At 38.8% G+C, this 18572-nt stretch overlaps 1 protein-coding gene across 1 annotated transcript in view; it reads left to right on the forward strand.

The window, feature by feature from the left end:
• LOC109929767 (phosphatidylinositol transfer protein cytoplasmic 1a) overlaps positions 1-18572 on the forward strand; it is a 224401-nt gene that overhangs the window by 149353 nt on the left and 56476 nt on the right. The window contains exon 5 of the mRNA XM_048611083.1: positions 14089-14160. Coding sequence (XP_048467040.1) covers positions 14089-14160 — 72 coding nt within the window. The remainder of the gene's footprint in view (positions 1-14088; positions 14161-18572) is intronic.

An 18572-nucleotide genomic window follows, 5' to 3' on the forward strand; every position in this document is an offset into this window, starting at 1 on the left:
CCTACCGCATCCCAAAACCAGTCCAGCTCGTCCCTGCCTCCCTAACCTGTTCTTCCTCCCACCTATCCCCTCCTCCCACCTCAAGCCGCACCTCCATCTCCTACCGACCAACCTCATCCCGCCCCCTTGACCTGTCCGTCCTCCCTGGACTGACCTATCCCCTTCCTAACTCCCCACCTACACTCACCTTTACTGGCCCCATCCCCGCCTCTTCGACCTGTTTGTTTCCTCTCCACCTATCCTCTCCTCTATCCATCTTCTATCCGCCTCCCACTCTCTCCCTATTTATTTCAGAACCCCCTTCCCCTCCCCCTTTTCTGATGAAGGGTCTAGGCCCGAAACGTCAGCCTCTCTGCTCCTATGATGCTGCTTGGCCTGCTGTGTTCATCCAGCCCTGCACCTTGTTGTCACAGATTCTCACATGCAGTTCTCCAATCCAGAAGGAAGAAACATCAACAGAATAGCAGCTAGGAGACATTCACTGAAGCTTCCAACTCTTTTGAGACCCAAAGGCTTCTGCTTAAAAACTAACTCTAAAAACTACAAGAGCTAGAAAGCCTGGTCTGTGAGAGCTAGCCACACCCAGGCTGCTTCCATTATTCCAATTTTTAAAAACCCCAACACCTGACAAATTGTTGTCATTCTTAGAGACAGCTTGGCATCTCTACCTTAACCCTCTCGTCAAAAAAATCCAGGACACAATAACCTCCTAAAATGACAGCATCGTCATACAAAGTGTTGCTGCGACTGTACAAGGCATTAGTGAGATCTCATCTGGAACATTGTATATGTATTTTGGTCCCCTTACTTGAGGAGGGGTGTAGTTGTATCGGAGGCAGTTGAGAGGAGGTTCACTAGATTGAATTCAGACTGAGGGGTTTATCTTTATGAAAAGGAATTGAGCAGCTTAGCCTATACTCCCTAGAGTTTAGAAGAATGAGAAGAGATTTAATTGAGGTATATAAAAGCTAATGGGAATTGACAAAGTAGATGTAGAAAGGCTGTTTCCTCATGTGGGGCAATCTAGAATGAGACGGCAGTTTTAGAATAAGCCATGGCAGATTTAAAACAGATGAGGAGAAATTACTTCTCTCAAAGGGTTGTGACCTGTGGAATTCACTACCCCAGAGTTCAGTGGATGCTGGGACGTCGAGTAAATTTAAGGAGGAGATAGACAGATTTTAAATGAATAAATGGTTTGAGGGGGTATGGACAGCAGGCAGGAAAGTTGAGTTGAAGCCAAGATGGAACCAGCCATGATCGTATTGAATGGCAGAGCAAGTTCGATGGACTAAATTGCCAACTCTTGCCCCCAATTCTTATATTTTTGAAATTCTTTTCCAGTCTGTTCAGACCTAATTATTCTTTAAACTGCATTGAAATTCACCCAAATCCAGCAAGGAATTCCAATCCAGTTTGTCAATTCATCTCACCTCCAAGAAATTGAACACACTATCGCTGCAACAGAACGATGTGTACTGATATCAATCAATATTCACCTTGAAGTTCAATCAGATAATTAGATTTGTTAGTATTGGAAATAAATGAGCAAGCCAAGTATTTGACATTTAACTAACAGAATAGAAAGCAGCGTGAGAAAGTAAAACAGAACTATCTAGTATCTACCTTGTCATGAATACTAATTATAGCAGCTCTGCAATTGACACAAGCTGCAAATAAAAAAGCAAATATATACTTTTGAAGAAACAGAAAGGAAAGGGACCAGATGGTTTACAAATTCAATTCACTATATACAGATTACAGAAAATAAAAACTGCAAATCAAAAGATGAGTGCTAATTAGCATGTGAATGTTTCAGTGGTGTTGCCCTGAACACTGGGAGAATGTTGCCAATCTTCACAAAATTGTGCCAAAAGAGATCTTTTCCAAGGACTTCAGGGAAAACAAGGCATGATCCAAAATAAACTTTGATCAGTTTAGCAGTGGTGCACTCGTATCAGACTGGATGATATGCTCAAATCTCCAGAGTGGGACTTCACAACCCTCACCAGTGAAAGTGTTATGACTGACCTGAGGCTGCTACCTAAGGAATCTCTGCCCAAAGAAATAAAGAAGTAAAATAAACAGTTACACATGGAAATGAATGTGCTGGTCATGCCAGACCTCAATTTTGAAGTATACAAGATTAATCAGACCAGTATGTTTTATTCACTAATTTTACTGGGGTTTTTTTTATCCTTCTGGGTGAGTTCTGGCGCCATCCCCTGTGATATTCAGGCCATTTTGGAGTTGGCACATGAAACTCCGTAAAAACATTCAGAGAGAATGAGCCCCAGCCTAACTGACAGTATTCCTGCGACCTCCCCTCTGGATTTGTGGAAGGAATTCACAAGAGAATGTAAAAACATTCATAGATCTGAACTAGAATGGTGGACATCAGACATAGCCAATTGATTTTTAATGTGTACAAGTGTAAATTAATGTATATTCTATTAGTAAACATGAAACAATGAGGATGTCCATTTGCATCAAAGGAAAAGGCTTTTGCTGAATTTATTGATCACTGAGAGAAAGTACCCACCATATGTGAAACTGTTCAACTGCGAAGCTTAACACAGTCTGCAATATTTTTCACAATAATTTGATTCTGAGTTGAGCTAATGTATTCTAATCTTGTATAAACCAATGCTGAATATTGCGTGCAGATTTAGGCATCCAGTTTTCATTGATTTATAAGAAAATAGCAAGAATTATTTGGGAGCTCAGGGCTTTAAAGTATTAAAAAAATGCAGCAAATTATATCTTTCATTAAAATTGCAAGATTAGAAGAATTGTCTACATTCCCAGAGGACAAGCTGTGCTATTAAATCAATTACGTTGAGCCAATTGATGGCTTTTGTTTTAAAAGTTGGAGGTTTGTCTTGTTAAATCTAGGATTAAAATTTTATAGAAAAATAAACAAATAGAGATGCTTACCAACAGGTTTTGTATTACAGCCAAGGGCAAACAATGGCTGACGTCAGTTATTGCCTTAAAGGAAAGCTAAACCTTTTCTCGCATTGCTAAGTTAAGGTTCAAATATGATTGTCTATGATCGTGTACATTGAGGCATTGGTATCTGTGACTACAAGTCTCATGTGAACCTGTTTAAGCTGTCCTTTAAATAATTTTCCTAATTTTGTTCGTCATCATTTCATAACATGATACAGTAAGTTTAAAAATAATCGAGGAAGTAAGAAAAGACTAGGAACAGTGCTGAGACTGTCAGTAGCATTAAAATATTACAGAATAGACAAACTTATAAGTCATTTCTGAAAGTGATCTTTAACTCCACTCTTAGCTATGGTTTATAGCTTCTGCAACTCCAAATATTCATCTTGGAATGGCCTCAGACATTAAGGGCGAATTCAACATCACAGGCACATTTAAAAATCAACACAAAGCAGGCAGTATACTTGTAACACTGCATATCACCAACATCATGAACTTGCCACAGTATTTTTATCAATGGAGATATACTAATACACTTTCAAAGCTTTGTTTTCCCTTTTACCACACTGAATCTGACCAAAAACGCGTAGCAAATAAGAGTCAGGAATTTGGCCTTTCTAATAAAGCACAAGGTCACCTGGAGACATTAGGTGGGATGCTTTAATAACTTTGTCTGAATTTGTTTTCTGAACAAATCCGAAAAGTTACTTTTTAAATTATTCTTGGGCTGTGGCCATCATGGCAAACCCAAAATTTATTGCTAATTCCCAGTTGTCCTTGCGGAGATAATGGTGAACCACTCCAGTCTATCTGGTGTAAGTAACCCAAAGTACCATTAGATGTTGTATTCCAGAGTTTTGACACAGCAATGATAAAGGAACACCAAGTCAAAATTAGTTGTGTGACATGGAGGGGAATTTAAAGGTGATGGTGTTCCCATGCACCTGCTATCATTGTTCTTGAAGGCAGCAGAGGTCAAATTACCAGTAAACTACTGAGGTAGAAAAACCAGTCCCACAAGTTGCAGGATATCTGCCAATACAATAGTGCACTGATAACGACTACTTTAAAATAGAAACCAGACAATTTTAATGCAAATACATTAAACTAGGCCAGTGCCAGAAGAAATAAAATTGTTTGGATGCATAATGGATTTAACTTGAGTTCTGAGGATTGTGGTTACATGACAAAATCTATTAATTTCCAAAGAAATGTATTTCAAGAATCAGTAAATTGATGTTTTTAATCTCTCATCACATCTGAGATTAGAAACGACCAGTAGTAGATTTATAGAGGTAATATTTCCAGTGATAAAGTCTCCAACCCTAACAGGAAAAGAAACTAACAACAGGTTTTCCCAATTTTTGGCGAATGATTCTGACCTTATACTCCCACAAAGGTAATTTTTACCAGTGCAAAAACACAGTTCCATTCTAAGGACTCTGAAAGGTTGCTGCTTCTGTTATACATTGTGCTCAACCAAGTATTAAACTTGAACATGATTAATTATTTAACTGGAGGGTTGCACCTTCTTTTTAAGATTTTTTTTCTTATTCATCCTGGAATGAGAAAGTCATTGACAAGATTGGTATTTATTTCCAATTCTACTTGCTCTTGAGAAGGTGATGGTGAGCTACTTTATAAACCACTGCAGTCCATCTGATGGAGATGCATTCACAGTAATTTTTGGAAGAGAGATTCAGGTTTCCCACCCAGTGAGAGTGAAGGAATGCTGATTTGGTTCCAAATTTGGACGGATATGACTTGGAAAAGAACTTGAAGGAACAGGTGTGTACATGCATTTGCTGCCCTTTTCCATCGGAAGGCAGGGGTTGCAGTTTGGAAAATGCTGTCTAAGGATGACTGGTGAGTTGCTGCCGTACATTCTGTTGATGTTGCACACTGCTAGCCAAGTGCAGTGGGTGTGTTAGTAATGAATACTTATGATGTGGATGGACATAGCAATCAAATGACCTGCTTTGTCCTTGATGGCGTGAGCTTATTGGCTATTATTGGAACTATGCTCATTCAGGTAATTAGAGTCATACTGCGTGGAAACAGACCCTGCAGTCCAACCAATCCATGCTGACCATGATCCCAAGCTAAATTAGTCCCATTTGCCTGAGCTTGGCCCACATCCCTCCAAACATTTCTTATTCATGTAATTATCTAGTGTCTTTTAACCTTTTGTAACTGTTCCAGCGTCCACCACCCACTCTGGAACACGTGAACCACTCTTTGTGTAAAAAAAATTGCCCCTCATGTCTTTTTAAAATCTTTCTCCTTTCACCTTAAAAATTTGCCCTCTCGTCTTGAAATCCCCACCCTAGGGAAAAGACACCTGCCCATTCACCTTAACTATACCCCTCATGATTTTATAAACCTCTATAAGGTCTCCCCACAATCTCTTATATTCCAGTTAAAAGAGTCCCATGCTATCCAGCCTCTCCTTACAACTGAAGCCCTCCATTCTCGAACATCCTGGTAAATCTTTTCTGAACCCTGTCCAGTTTAATACTATCCTTAAGAGATTAAGAGATAATTCCATCACAGTGTTGACTTGTGCTTTGTGGACTGTGGAGAGTCAGGAGGTGAGGCACTCACTGCAAAATTCCGAGCCCGTGACATATCCTTGTAGCCACAGCATTTATATGACTGGTTCAGTTAAGTTTTGAATCGATGACTACTCCAGTATTGTTGATAGTGGTGGGTTCAGCATTAGTAATGACACTGGATAACAACAGTGGCTGTCGGAGATGATAATTGCATGGCGCTTAGTGTGGTGCAAATGTTTCAGACCAGTTATCAGCCCAAACCTGAATGTTGTCCAGGTTACAGCATGCAAGCACAGGCTGCTTCAGTATCTGGGGAGTTTCAAATGCTACTGAACACTTGTCATTAAAAAAAGTCCCCTGACCTCATGATGGAGAGAAGGTCATTGATGAAGGAGCTGAATATGGTTAAGCCTAGAGCACTAACTTGAAAAACTAGAACTCTTGTGGTGCAGAGATAGTATCCCTGCCTCTAAATCAGAAGACCTTGCTTCAAATCCCACCTGCTCCAGAAGTGTGCAATAACATCTGTAAATGCTCTGTGAAAGAGTCACTAGACCCGAAATGTTAACTCTGATTTATCTCCACAGATGCTGCCAGACCTGCTGAGCTTTTCCAGCAATTTCCTTTTATCTGATTTCCAGCATCTGCAGTTCTCCGTTTTTTTCTCTAAACTCTTACATCAGCCCAGCATGATGAATGACCTTGTTTGTGATTTCATTTCCCATCAAGTTTTCATAAAGGACGTCAGCAATGTTCCCTCTGATTTTACTTGCTGCTGCATGGATCTCTAGGGTCAGTCTCTTGGCAACGGCTTCTGGAAGCCAGGAATCAACACGTTGATTAACATGAGCAGAGCTTCACAGTCCAAAATATTGGACCTCAGGTGTCTCTGGTGGAAATGTTCCAGAGCTTAGATGTTGTAGCTATAGCAGACCCTCTTCTGCCATTTCCTTATTCCTTTTAACTGTCTCCCTAGATTCATTTTCTAAGCAACCTGCACTCCTCTCTCTTCCTTTTTATGTATTTAAAGAAGTTCTTATTGTCAGTTTTTACATTCCTCTTTAATTTGCTGTCATTGTTTACTTTCTCTCTCTTTATCTTTTTGCTAGATTCTGAATTTATCCCAAGTCTTCAGGCCTATCACTGACTTTTGCCTCCTTATATGTTTTTTCCTTTCAACTGATACTCTCCTTAACTTCCTTGGTTAGCCATGGTTGGTTTATCCCATTCTTTGCTCCTTACTGGAATGTATTTTTGCTGAGAATCATGAATTACCTCCTTAAATGTCTGACGCTGCTTGCTTATTGTCATTCCTGCGAATCTATTAACCCTTTTGCAAACTCTATCCTCATTTCATTGTAATTCCCTTTATTTAAGTTAAACATAGTTGTTTCCGACCCAAGTATCACTCTCTTGAGCTGAATATTACTTTCTATCATGTTATGATCACTACTTCCTAAAGGATCTTTTACTTTGAGTTCATTTATTAAACCAACCAAGATCCAAGATAGCCTGCTGCCTGGTTGACTGCATGATATATTGCTCTAGGAAGCTACCCTAATGTACTCTGTGAATTTGTTGTCACAGCTATCCTTTCCAATTTAATCAATCCAATTAACACAAAGCTTAAAGTCACGTATAATTATTGCCCTACTCTTTTAACATTTCCTACAGAGTGGCAACTGTGTAGGGGCCTCTATACTACTCCTGCCAATATCTTCTCTCCTTTGCTGTTTTTTGCCTCTGCCCAAATGGACTTTACATTATCAGAGCCTAGAGCATCTCTCACAACTTTTCTCATTTCAATTCTAATTAACAGTGACATCAGAGTTTTCCATCTCCCCTGTCTTTCAGAAAATCAAATATCCCTGAATGTTAAGTTCCCAGTTTTAATCTCCTTGTAACCATGTTTCTGGAATGGCTATGAGATATTAATTTACCTCAATTTTCACCGTCACATTGTCTACTTTATTCTGAATGCTTCATGAATTAAGATACAAAGCCTTTACATATGTTCTATTATCAAATTTCTCTACACTTTTTCCTTGATGCAATATGGCAAACACACATTGTGACCCGTCCTTTTATTTCTGGCATCCTGCTATCCGACCTTCTCTTTTATCTTTGATTTTCTAATTTTCCATGCAGCTGAAACCACCCCTTTCACTATTTAGTTTAAAGCCTGTCTACAACCCTAGTTTTGCAATTCACCGGGACTCTAGACCCAGCATGATTCAGGAAAAGCCCCTTCATCGGAACAGCTCCCTCCTTCCCTAGTACTGGTGGCAATGTCCCATGAATTCGTACCCGGTTCTCTCACACCAATCTCTGGGCCACGCATTTATCTTTTTAACCTTATGGAGCCTGTGCCAATTAGCTCATAACTCAGGTAGTAATGGGAGATTATTTCCTTTTCAGTTCCGCTTTGTAACTTAGCTCCTGACTATCGATTGATTGATTGATTTTATTGTCATGTGTACTGAAATACAGTGAAAAGCTTTGTTTACAAGTGGTACAGGCAGATCGCTGCAAGCAATGGATGTACAGATCAAAAAGATTTAGAGGCATACAGGTTACATTGTGGGTTACATTATTTGAGGCTCGAGTTAATTCAACAGTCTGATAACGGCCAGAAGGAAGCTGTTCTTGAACGTGCTCGTGCGTGTGTATTTTCTGCCTGATGGAAGAGGGTGTAGGTGGTCATTATCAGGGTGCGATGGGCCTTTGATAATGTTGGCTGCCTTCCCGTGGCAGTAAGCCATGTAAATAGAGTCCATGGATGGAAGGTTGGCTTCCATGATGGTCTGGACTGTGCATATCACCTTCTGTAGTTTCTTACAGTCCTGGGCAGAGCAATTGCCCTTCCAGGCCATTATGCACCCAGACAGTATGCTTTCAATGGTACATCTGGAGAAGTTGGTGAGGGATTTTATGGACATGCCAAATTTCCTGAGCCGCCCAAGGAAGAAGAGGCCTTGTTGTGCCTTCTTGGCTGTCGCATTTACTTGGGAAGTCCAGGACAGGTCGTCGGTTATCATTGTTCCGAGGAACTTGATATTCTCACATACTCATATTCCCTTAGCAGAATCTCTTTTCCTCTTTCTACCTTTATCGTTGGTACCTAAGTAGGTCACTACAGCTTGATTTTTCTCCCCCCACCCCCCACTCCCAACCCCCACTCCCAGTTCCTCTGCACCTCAGATGACATATCCTGACGCCAGGCAGACAATGCATTGTTCGGGACTCTCAATCCTGGCCACAGAGAACTGTGTATGTTCCCCTGACTATATCATCCCCAGTTGAAATGACATTTCTCTTTTCTCCCTCCTCTTGAATGGTGTACAATTGTGCTATGATAGGTTTACTCATCTTCCCTACATCTGTGCTCTTATCACACAAGGAGCAAGAATCTCAAACTTGTTAGAAAAACTTAGTTTTTAATCTGTAAAATATTTCTCCCATTTACCTTTAATCTTGGGGTAACTTCTAATAGATAGTCAAATTAGCAGCTGTTACCAACCAGTAAATTAATAGTTTTCCTGTGATGTTGCTCTGTTTTATGTTGGGCTCCCAATCCTGGGCTTCAATTTATCCTGTTAAAAAGACCTTATAAAGTATGCTCAAATAAAGCAAGCAAAAAGCACTTTTCTGCTCTGCACTGAAATCCCATGCTGCTCCAAAATCCCAGAAATATATATTCACCGGGTTGTGATTCACTCTGGATGTAATCTCTCCTTTCTGATTATGTGAAACTTACTGATAATAGAACAAAGTTAAGGACTTTGTGTCTTGATTCACTTCCTTTGATACAGTCCAAGTGACATCCTACGCTGCAAGGGGAATTGCTGTACACATGCAAGTATGTGAGGTTATGAGATATGGGTGTGAGGCTCACATCATTACAGTGTATGTGCAAAGCATATTTGAATGTTAGGCTTGCATCCTGAATGCTTAGGGCGATAGATAGAAATTCATAAGGGGTGATGGATTTTGCAGCATGAAAGGGTGGTCCTGCGATGGGTCTGAAGACTTGAGTAATCATTCACTGACTTTGAGTACGTATGTAAAATTATCAAACTTCTTGAAGCTTTGCTGCAGGGTCTCCTGGGCTAGACAGGCAGTTGATCCTCCTGGCCAGCTGCTCCTGAATAACCTTCAGGTGATATTCCTTGAAGTCTTTCTAGTCCCCGCTGGAAATGTGATCTCCCCGCTCCCGCTGCCCTACATCACTAAGACCTCTGGAATTGCATCTGTGAACTTGGGAACTCTCTCTCTTCCCTGGTGATTCTTGTTTTCTGATTGCACCTACAACCAATTGCACCAAGTAGTTTACAGCTGCTTCCTTGAGAACATAAGAATGTATGAATTAGAAGCAGAAGGAGACCATTGGGCCCCTTGAACGTGCTCTGCCATTCAGTATGGTCATCAGCCTTACCTCCACTCCCAATACTCCTTGATTCCCTAAGAGATAAAAAAAAGCTATTTACCTCAAATATTTCAGCAATGGACCATCCACACCTTGATAGGTGAAGCTAAACACTCACAATATTTTAAATGGTAAAATTTCCCATCTTGGTCTGAAATAACTGTAGCCTAAGCCAGTGACCCACCATACCCCAATCTCTGTTTCAGCAGCCATTTAATGACTATCATATGTACACTTTCATCCCAAGAATTAATCTAGTGAACCTTTGATGAACCTCCAATGCAAATATCTCCTTCCTTAAACATAGAGACAAAGACCACCCAACTCTCCAGGTATTGTGTCACCAAATCATGTACAATTGTAGCAATTGTACTTGTAATCTTGGATCCAATCCCCTTGCAACAAAGATCAATTTTCCATTTGCCTTCTGAAATAACTCCACAGAGGCCAGTATCTCATCACCAAATCACTATTTATGTATACATAGAAAGTCCTTGAGACTGATCTAGCTCCCTCAGAGCCAGCTGTGATATCTGATACTTCTGTTTTTATCTGTCAACCAGGACTTCCTGATTGGACCAGATTAACAGTCCCAATCTGGGAACTCATATTCTATGAGGTCCACCTGACTGACCTTTTTACAATCACTACACCTTCCTAATTGTTTCCTGTATGTAGCTGGTAACGTTTGTGTTCATTATATATATGCACCCAAAACCTTCAGAATGTCATCATTTATAATCTTCACTACTTTTAAGAAATATTTTGCTTTTGTATGTTTATGACCAGAATGGGTAAATAATTCCTCGTAGTCAGTGCAATTCCCATTTAAGAACGTTAACGTATGCCAGCTTCACATGGTGCTAGACATTCTGCAAAGTGTTCAGTCAGGCAGCAATATGGGTCACACAACAATCTACGATGCTACAGCTACACAAATGAGAAGGTGGCACAATGTTTGTATGCTGTCTATATTAATGGGTATGGACAGATCGCAATCCCCATGCCCAAAAACATCGGGAGATAAATTTTTAGCTTCTAGTCTCTGGACATGTTCATTGTTTAGATTTTGATTAAATATTCCTTGTTGATTAAGATCTGAAAATAATAGCTTGTCGCTTAGAACTTAAACTAGGTGGCATTTTGAATAGACAGATTACGTCAAAATAATGTTAACTTGGAAAAAAAAATCTGTTTAGATTCTGGAATATTCTGGACATGGCAATTATTGAGGTCCCTGTTGGACATTGAGATGCTATACATCCTTCACAAGGTGGGAGTAGGGTTGTATTGCCTCTCATATCCAAAGAAGATGCAGCAAAAACAGCTAATACATGTCCCCTATTTGGGCCATGCTGCCTTTCCCTTAGTCTACCTACCATTTAATTCTGAAAATTGTCAAACTTCACAAATTAAACACTCCCAAGATATTTTGTCACTAGTGAGAATTGATATTTTATAAAACTCATGCAAAAATGTCAGCATTTCCAGGCTGGAGTCTGTGTATAGCTGATTTTATGAAAGAAAATCATGATGACACTTGCCACATAACATTATAATTAATTCAGTGATGTAGTCTCCCTCACTGCAACTGATCTCTTCTCCATCCATGGCTGGAGCCAACTATTACATGTTTTCAGATTATTGCAAAGTAACTAATATTTCTCAAAAGATTTCCGTTTAATAGTTTTTTTATATACCAATTTGTTGGTGATGTAGTGTTTCTTAGTAAACATGTACACTGCAGATTTATCCATTTTAATGGACAATCTCCTTTTGTTACAATATTCATGACACTGTTAATAGTCATCTAAATTTCAACTGTAGTCATTTTAAGTGTATTTGCTGCACCTATTTGTTCCTTTGCTGACATTTTTTTACTTGAAAATTCACGAGTCCCAAGCCTAAAACCAGTGATGTTGAAGATGAATTAATTTGATGTCATGAATCCTTTGAAAAGAACAGCTGGGGTAGGGAACTTTGACATTTATTTCACAGGGAGTAAATAGTTTTGACAGCATTTGGAAGGCTTGATTTGAATAAGAAGTTATATTTAGCTTATTCTGAAAAGGACATAGAACTATTGTTTGAGCTGCAGTCAGTTCACTCAGAGGTTTCCTTTAATTGTGGGATAATCAGACATCTACATCCTTACAGATGAATGAAGATTTTTTTAATGTGCCAAATATATATAAGAACACAGCAGTAATATTAGAGCTACATCTTTTCCAATTCTTCCTGGAGAAACATTCAATTTTCAGACCATCAGCAAGTGTTTCCTTAGTTTTAAAATCACGTTTTGTTCCCTAATCCTTGCTTTCATTTTATAGTAGTAATCTAAGAGAATAATATTTGAAAGGGAAATTTATGGCTTAACCTTTATAGTCTAGTGGCTTGTGTCTGAGCATGGCTATACTAGAATTGTATTATTTTGTGCTTGGTAACTTTGTTCTATCAAACAACATTCTTTCTGGTTTAGCTGTTGCTTCTCTTTGAGTATTAAACAATCCTGTATAATTTTCATATAACACCCAAAAAAGATGACTTACCAAATAAACCTTTAAGAGAAGGTCTCCATCTATTTTCGTGTTTAAAATGTTGTAAAAGATGCATACTTCCAGTTAACAAATCTTATTTCTGTTGGCATGATTTCAAATTCAGCTTTTGTATTAATATTTAATAGTGTAACTACTACATCTACATTTTCAATTCAGTTTTCTGATGTCACTCAAGAAGCTCAAGCCCATTGTAGACAAACCGGTCTGCTTGATTGCAACTTATCCACGAGCTTAAAAAGTCATGTATTTACCACTGCCATACAGTGGCTGCAATTCACCTTCTCCATTATGCACTGCATCAATTCTCCAAAGCTTTTTTGACAGCACCTGCCAAATCTTTGATCTCTGCCGTCTGGAAGGACAAGGACAACAGAACTGTGAGATTGCCACCACATGCAAGTTCTCCATCAAGTCATGTACTATTTTGACTTGGAACTGAGTAAATGTTTCTGTACCATCACTGAGTTGGAACCCTGGGACTCCCTTCAAAACAGCACTGAGTGTACCTATACCAGATTGATTGTGGCAGTTCAAGAAAACAGCTCACCACCTTCTCAAGGGCAATTAGGGTTGATCAATACCTAGTGAGTGGAGTACATACATTTTATGAATCGAATGAAAAATATACTGTCACGACAGGCTCTAACCATTCGATGCCTCTATGGAGCAAGTGCCTGAAGACGACCAATTCTAAAAGGGCGCAGGAATTAGGAGCAGGAGTAAGCCAACTTGTATATATAAACTTTATATTTATTAACTAGCTTTGGAAGAAACATGAGAAATTTGCAGGTACATTATAAATAAATTTGTTCTGTTTGGGTGACAGAAAATATGTCATCTAATGTAGCTAACAAACAGTCCATTCTTATTCTTGTGCTTAATGGTACAATCATTTAATTTAGCTGTCATCTTTTTGCAAACATCCTATTATTCATTAGCTTCTTTGAGTGGAAACTAACAATTTTGAAATTTGAAAGCTGTGAAGCACAATTTTGCGAAATGATAAAATAGTGATGCTCAATGAAATAGTACAACATAGATGCAGGTTTGATTCCCATCTGCTCTGTCCTTGATTGAGTGCAGCAAATAGAAACAGTGGCAGTTCCCTGCAGTGGAAAGAGATTTACTAAATCAGGAGAGAGTGGTCCCTCTGTCCCCTGAGGGCTGGCTGTCAAGAGCAATGACATCATCTGAGGGTGTTCTGCTCTTTGAGCAAGGGCATGCACCTGCTGCCTGAAATGCAGAAGTACAAGTCGAGTGGAAAAGGAATGACAAATGATATTCAAAGGAACTGATTTTATAATGTTTTTCAAGCTTTAAGTGGTCAGTATATAAACTTAGAAATACCAGATCACTGAACATAATCAGTACAGTTGCATCTCTACAAATCTCTCCATTGTCCATCATTATCTTATCAGAAGATAAAAGAAAATCTCAGAGAAATCTGTTTCTCTGGAGAACTTTAGGGCAATTATGACTTTGGCCATTTTTTCACACATGAGGGAATTTTCAGCCAACTGCCTATTTATATTTCCACGTGTGTTCTGCCATGAATACAAACAAAGTGGTGATTAATTCATTTAATTTTGTTTTTCAGTGCTCCTTTTTACCTAAGTTCTTCATTCATATTGAAACAAAATATGAAGATAACAACGGTTCAAATGATAATGTAAGTATTTAACATTTTACAATAATTTAGAAGAACATAGGAAACGGTAATAGTCTGTTCAGCTCCTTGAGCCAGTTCTGCCATGTGCCCCCTTAGTTCTAGATTCTTCGTTGAATCTAAAATCTCTAACATTTCAGGTTTGTTACCACTGTTTGACACCCTCAACTTTGATGTTTCCAGAGTAAGATGGAACTTTCAAGAAAACTGTGTATGGATACAGTCAGAATACAGAAAGTGGAGGAAGCGTTTGAGTGCAGAAAATGAGAGCAGTTTCTTCGATCCATAGAAATATAGAAGATAGGAGCAGGAGTAGACTCCTCACAAGGCAATCTCGCTCCAGAGGCTAGGCCGATAAAACTCTGTTGTACTCCTGCTATGCCATGTTTCTCCTTCCTTGGATAAGGTGACCAAAACTGTACATGATACTCCAAGTTGGTCTCACCAAGGCGCTATACAATTGCAGCAAAACATCTTTATCCCTGTACTGAACTCCCCTTGCGATGAAGGTTAACATATCATTTGCCTTCTTAATTATTTGTTGCACCTGCATTTTCGCTCATGGTGACTCATGATCAAGGTCCCTTTTGGTCATCAACACTTTGCAGCTCCTCCCAATTTATTTGCTTTTATGCTTTTTTACTGAAATAGATAACTTCACACTATTTGCATTATATTCCATCTGCCATGTTATTGCTCATTCATGTAGCCTATGCAAATTCCCTTGAAGTCTCTTTGCATCCTCATCACAACGCGTATTTTCCACCTAATTTTGTGTCATCAGCAAATTTTCAACATCCAGATCACTTATGTAGATTGTGAACAGCTGTTGCCCAAACACTGCTCCTTTCAATAACGCCCTATGAACCACCTGCCACACCGAAAATGACTTGTTTATTCTTATTCTCTGTACTCTGTCTGTTAAGCAATTCTCAATCCATGGCAATAAATTACCCCAATCCCATGTGAACCAGAGATAGTAGGAACTGCTGATGCTGGAGTCTGAGATAACAAGGTGCAGAGCTGGATGAACACAGCAGGCCAAGCAGCATCAGAGGAGCAGGAAAGCTGACGTTTCGGGTCTGGACCCTTCTTCAGAAGGAAATCTTCTGAAGAAGGGTCCAAACCTGAAACATCAGCTTTCCTCTGATGCTGCCTGGCCTGCTGTGTTCATCCAGCTCTACATTGTTATCCCATGTGAACCAATTTTGTTTACTAACATCCTGTGTGGAACCTTGGTGAAAGGCCTCTGAAGTTCCAATAAACCACATTAACTGGCTGCTCACCTTTATCTATGCTGCAAGTAGCATCCTAAAAAAATACCAACAGATTTATCAAACAAGACTTGCCTTTCATAAATTAATGTTAACTCTGCCCAATCATATCATTTTTATCTTCTCAGTGTCCAGTTATATCTTTTATAATATATTCAAACAATTTCCTTACTCCTGCCATCAAGCTAATAGATTTGTAGTTTTCCGTTTTCTCTCTCTCCTTCCCTTCTTGAATAATAGGGTATACCTTTGTTATGTTCCCGTGAGTGGGAACCTTTCCATAATCTATAAAATGTTGAAAGGTAACCACCAATGCATCTATTATTGCCATAGTGACTTTCTTCAATGTTCTGAGATGTAGGTCATCTGGTTCAAGGGATTTGGCAATCTCCAAGTCAATTAATATTTTAATCCTATCTCTTTATTAATTCTTTCAGTACCTCATTTACATTTGTTCCTTGGCTCCCTTGCATTTCTGGGAGATTTTATGTATCTTCTACTGTGAAGACAGTTGCAAAATAATTGTTCAGTTTTTCTTCCCAATTCTCCATTGCACTCTCCTCTGTCTCCGCCAGAAATACACACATTTGTCATTGCTAATTTTTTTTTTAAAATTCTCAGATACTGAAGTAGTCAATGTCCAAATATAGTAAGACTTGGAAAATATCCAGGATTTAATTAACAAATAGCAGTAGCATTTTCACAATATATGTGCCAGACAATTACCATCTCCAACAAGACTTAATATAACTATTGCCCCTTGACATTAAACAACATAACCATCACTGAATCCCCACTATCAATATCCTGGGGTTACCATTGACCAGAAACTGAACTTGACTAACTATATGAATACTGTTGCTACAGAAGCAGCTCAAAGGCTAGGAGTACTGCAGTGAGTGACTCACCTCTCGACTTCCCAAAGTATGTCACCATCTACATGGCACTTGTTATGAACATGATGAAATACACCCATTTGACAACAAAAAGTGCTGGAAATCACAGGGGGTCAGGCAGCATTTGTGGAGAGAAAGCAAGCTAACGTTTCAAGTCTAGTTGACTCTTCATCAGAGCTACGTGAAGTATGGAGGGGGCAGCATTTATGAAATAGTGGGGATGGAGTGCTGGGGGAGAAACGGCGTTGATTGTGCAGATTAGGTAATCAGAATGTGAGAATGGCAGAAACCCCAACACATGAATGTTTTTTTGAAAACCTGAAGAAGTTTTTACAGTCTGCCTTTATGTTTCATATTATCTTACGTTCATATTATGATGATCCCAGCTGACGTAACTGCGAGACAAATAAGATCCCAAACTGAAATCTGGCTTGATATATCATCTTTTGATTTTTTTTTCTAATGTAAGGTGGTGGTTTTTTTCTGCAGCATAACCATGCAATTTTGTGGATTTGGCTTTACCAAAAATTATATGTTTATTGCACAAAAGAAATAAAAATGAAGTAGAACAGGCCAAGGTATTTACATTTCCCACAATTTGAAAGAATTTGAAATATATAGCAGAATAAAATCCCATCCGTCCAGCACGTTCACTTCGGGTATCCAATACCAAAAAGAGTTCTTGTTTCTATCACATCTATAGGTTTGACTTAACTGTTTTTTCCAATTCCTGGTTTTGAGATTGTGACAGCCTTTTTCATCATTACTTGCATATTGAGCTTATACGTACTTAGCTTCAATTTATTTAAATTCATTATGGTATGAAGGTGTTGCTAGCCAGGCCAACATTTATTTCCCATTATGCATTGCCCAGAGGGCATTTTCAAGAATCAACCACATTACTGTGGGTCTGTTGTCACATGTAGGCCAGAGAAGGTGAGATGGCAGTTTCCTTTCCTAAAGGACATTAGTGAACCAGATGGGTTTTTCAACAATTGGCAATGGATTCATGGTCATCATTAGACTCTTAATTCTGATTTTTATTGAATTCAAGTTCTACCATCTATCATAGCGGGATTCGAATTTGTGCCCCCAGGATATTATTTAGGGCTCGGGATTAATAGTCTAGTAATAATACCCCTCGGTCATCACCTCCTAAATAATATCATCTGGGTTGTCACCAAACACTTATACTGTGGAATTTTCAAACTAAAGTCCTTACACTGAGGTGAACCTATTTCCAAACTGTTTTAAACTAACTCCTTGCTCTCGCAGAAGCTGTTCTCACATCTGACCCCAGCCAGGTCTTCTGAAAACTGAAATTAAAAGCTTTCCATTCAATGGGATTTTCCGAAATAAAAAGTTTTTTAATTCTTCAAAGTAACTAATGCCTTTTGACATTTGTCTTTTCTGTTCATAAAACCCTCACAATACAAACAAACTACGTTATCACTCCAGGAAGGCCCAAGTTACTTACTGTCTGGCATGTAGATGATTTGAAACCATGACGCTACAAAAACTGACAAGTTAATTATTAAACCACCTCATACACAATGACTAAAACTCACATGTCACAAGTTCAAAATCCTAATTCTAAAATAAATAATATTTTTACATATATTATCTCACATCTTAAATTACAATATTCTCTTTTCCCTTTCAGTCTGTTGGTCCTCTTTTTCTGGATTTTAAGTAAATTCCAATCCTTGGGCTTATTACTTTTCTTAGCAGTTTTATCATGCACTTCCTTGATCTACTACAAACTTTAACTTTTGTTAGCCATGGTAGATTCTCCTTTCCTGTTGGATTTTTGTGATTTAAATCAATATATATTTGTTATGGACCATATAATACTTCTTTGAATACTAGCCGTTGCCAGGCTACCATCAAATCTTTTCATGTATTTATCATTTCACTGCAGCCGACTTGCTCTATATACCCTCATAATTTCCTTTGTTCACGTTTGGAACCCTCATTTTGGATTGAACCATATCGCTTTCGAATTTCATGCCAAGATTCTATCATTTTATGGTCACTATTTCCTAATAGCTAATTTTCAGCTATATTATTAATTAACCCATTCTTATTTTGTGACACTAACTCTAAAATAACCTGATCCCTAATTAGGGATAGTAAGAACTGCAGATGCTGGAGTCCAAGATAACACAGTGTGGAGCTGGAGGAACACAGCAGGCCAGGCAGCATCAGAGGAGCAGGAAAGCTGACGTTTCGGGTCTGAAGAAGG

The sequence above is a fragment of the Rhincodon typus genome, chromosome 23 (genome assembly GCF_021869965.1).
Source record: "Rhincodon typus isolate 14 chromosome 23, sRhiTyp1.1, whole genome shotgun sequence".
Classification (NCBI taxonomy): domain Eukaryota; kingdom Metazoa; phylum Chordata; class Chondrichthyes; order Orectolobiformes; family Rhincodontidae; genus Rhincodon; species Rhincodon typus.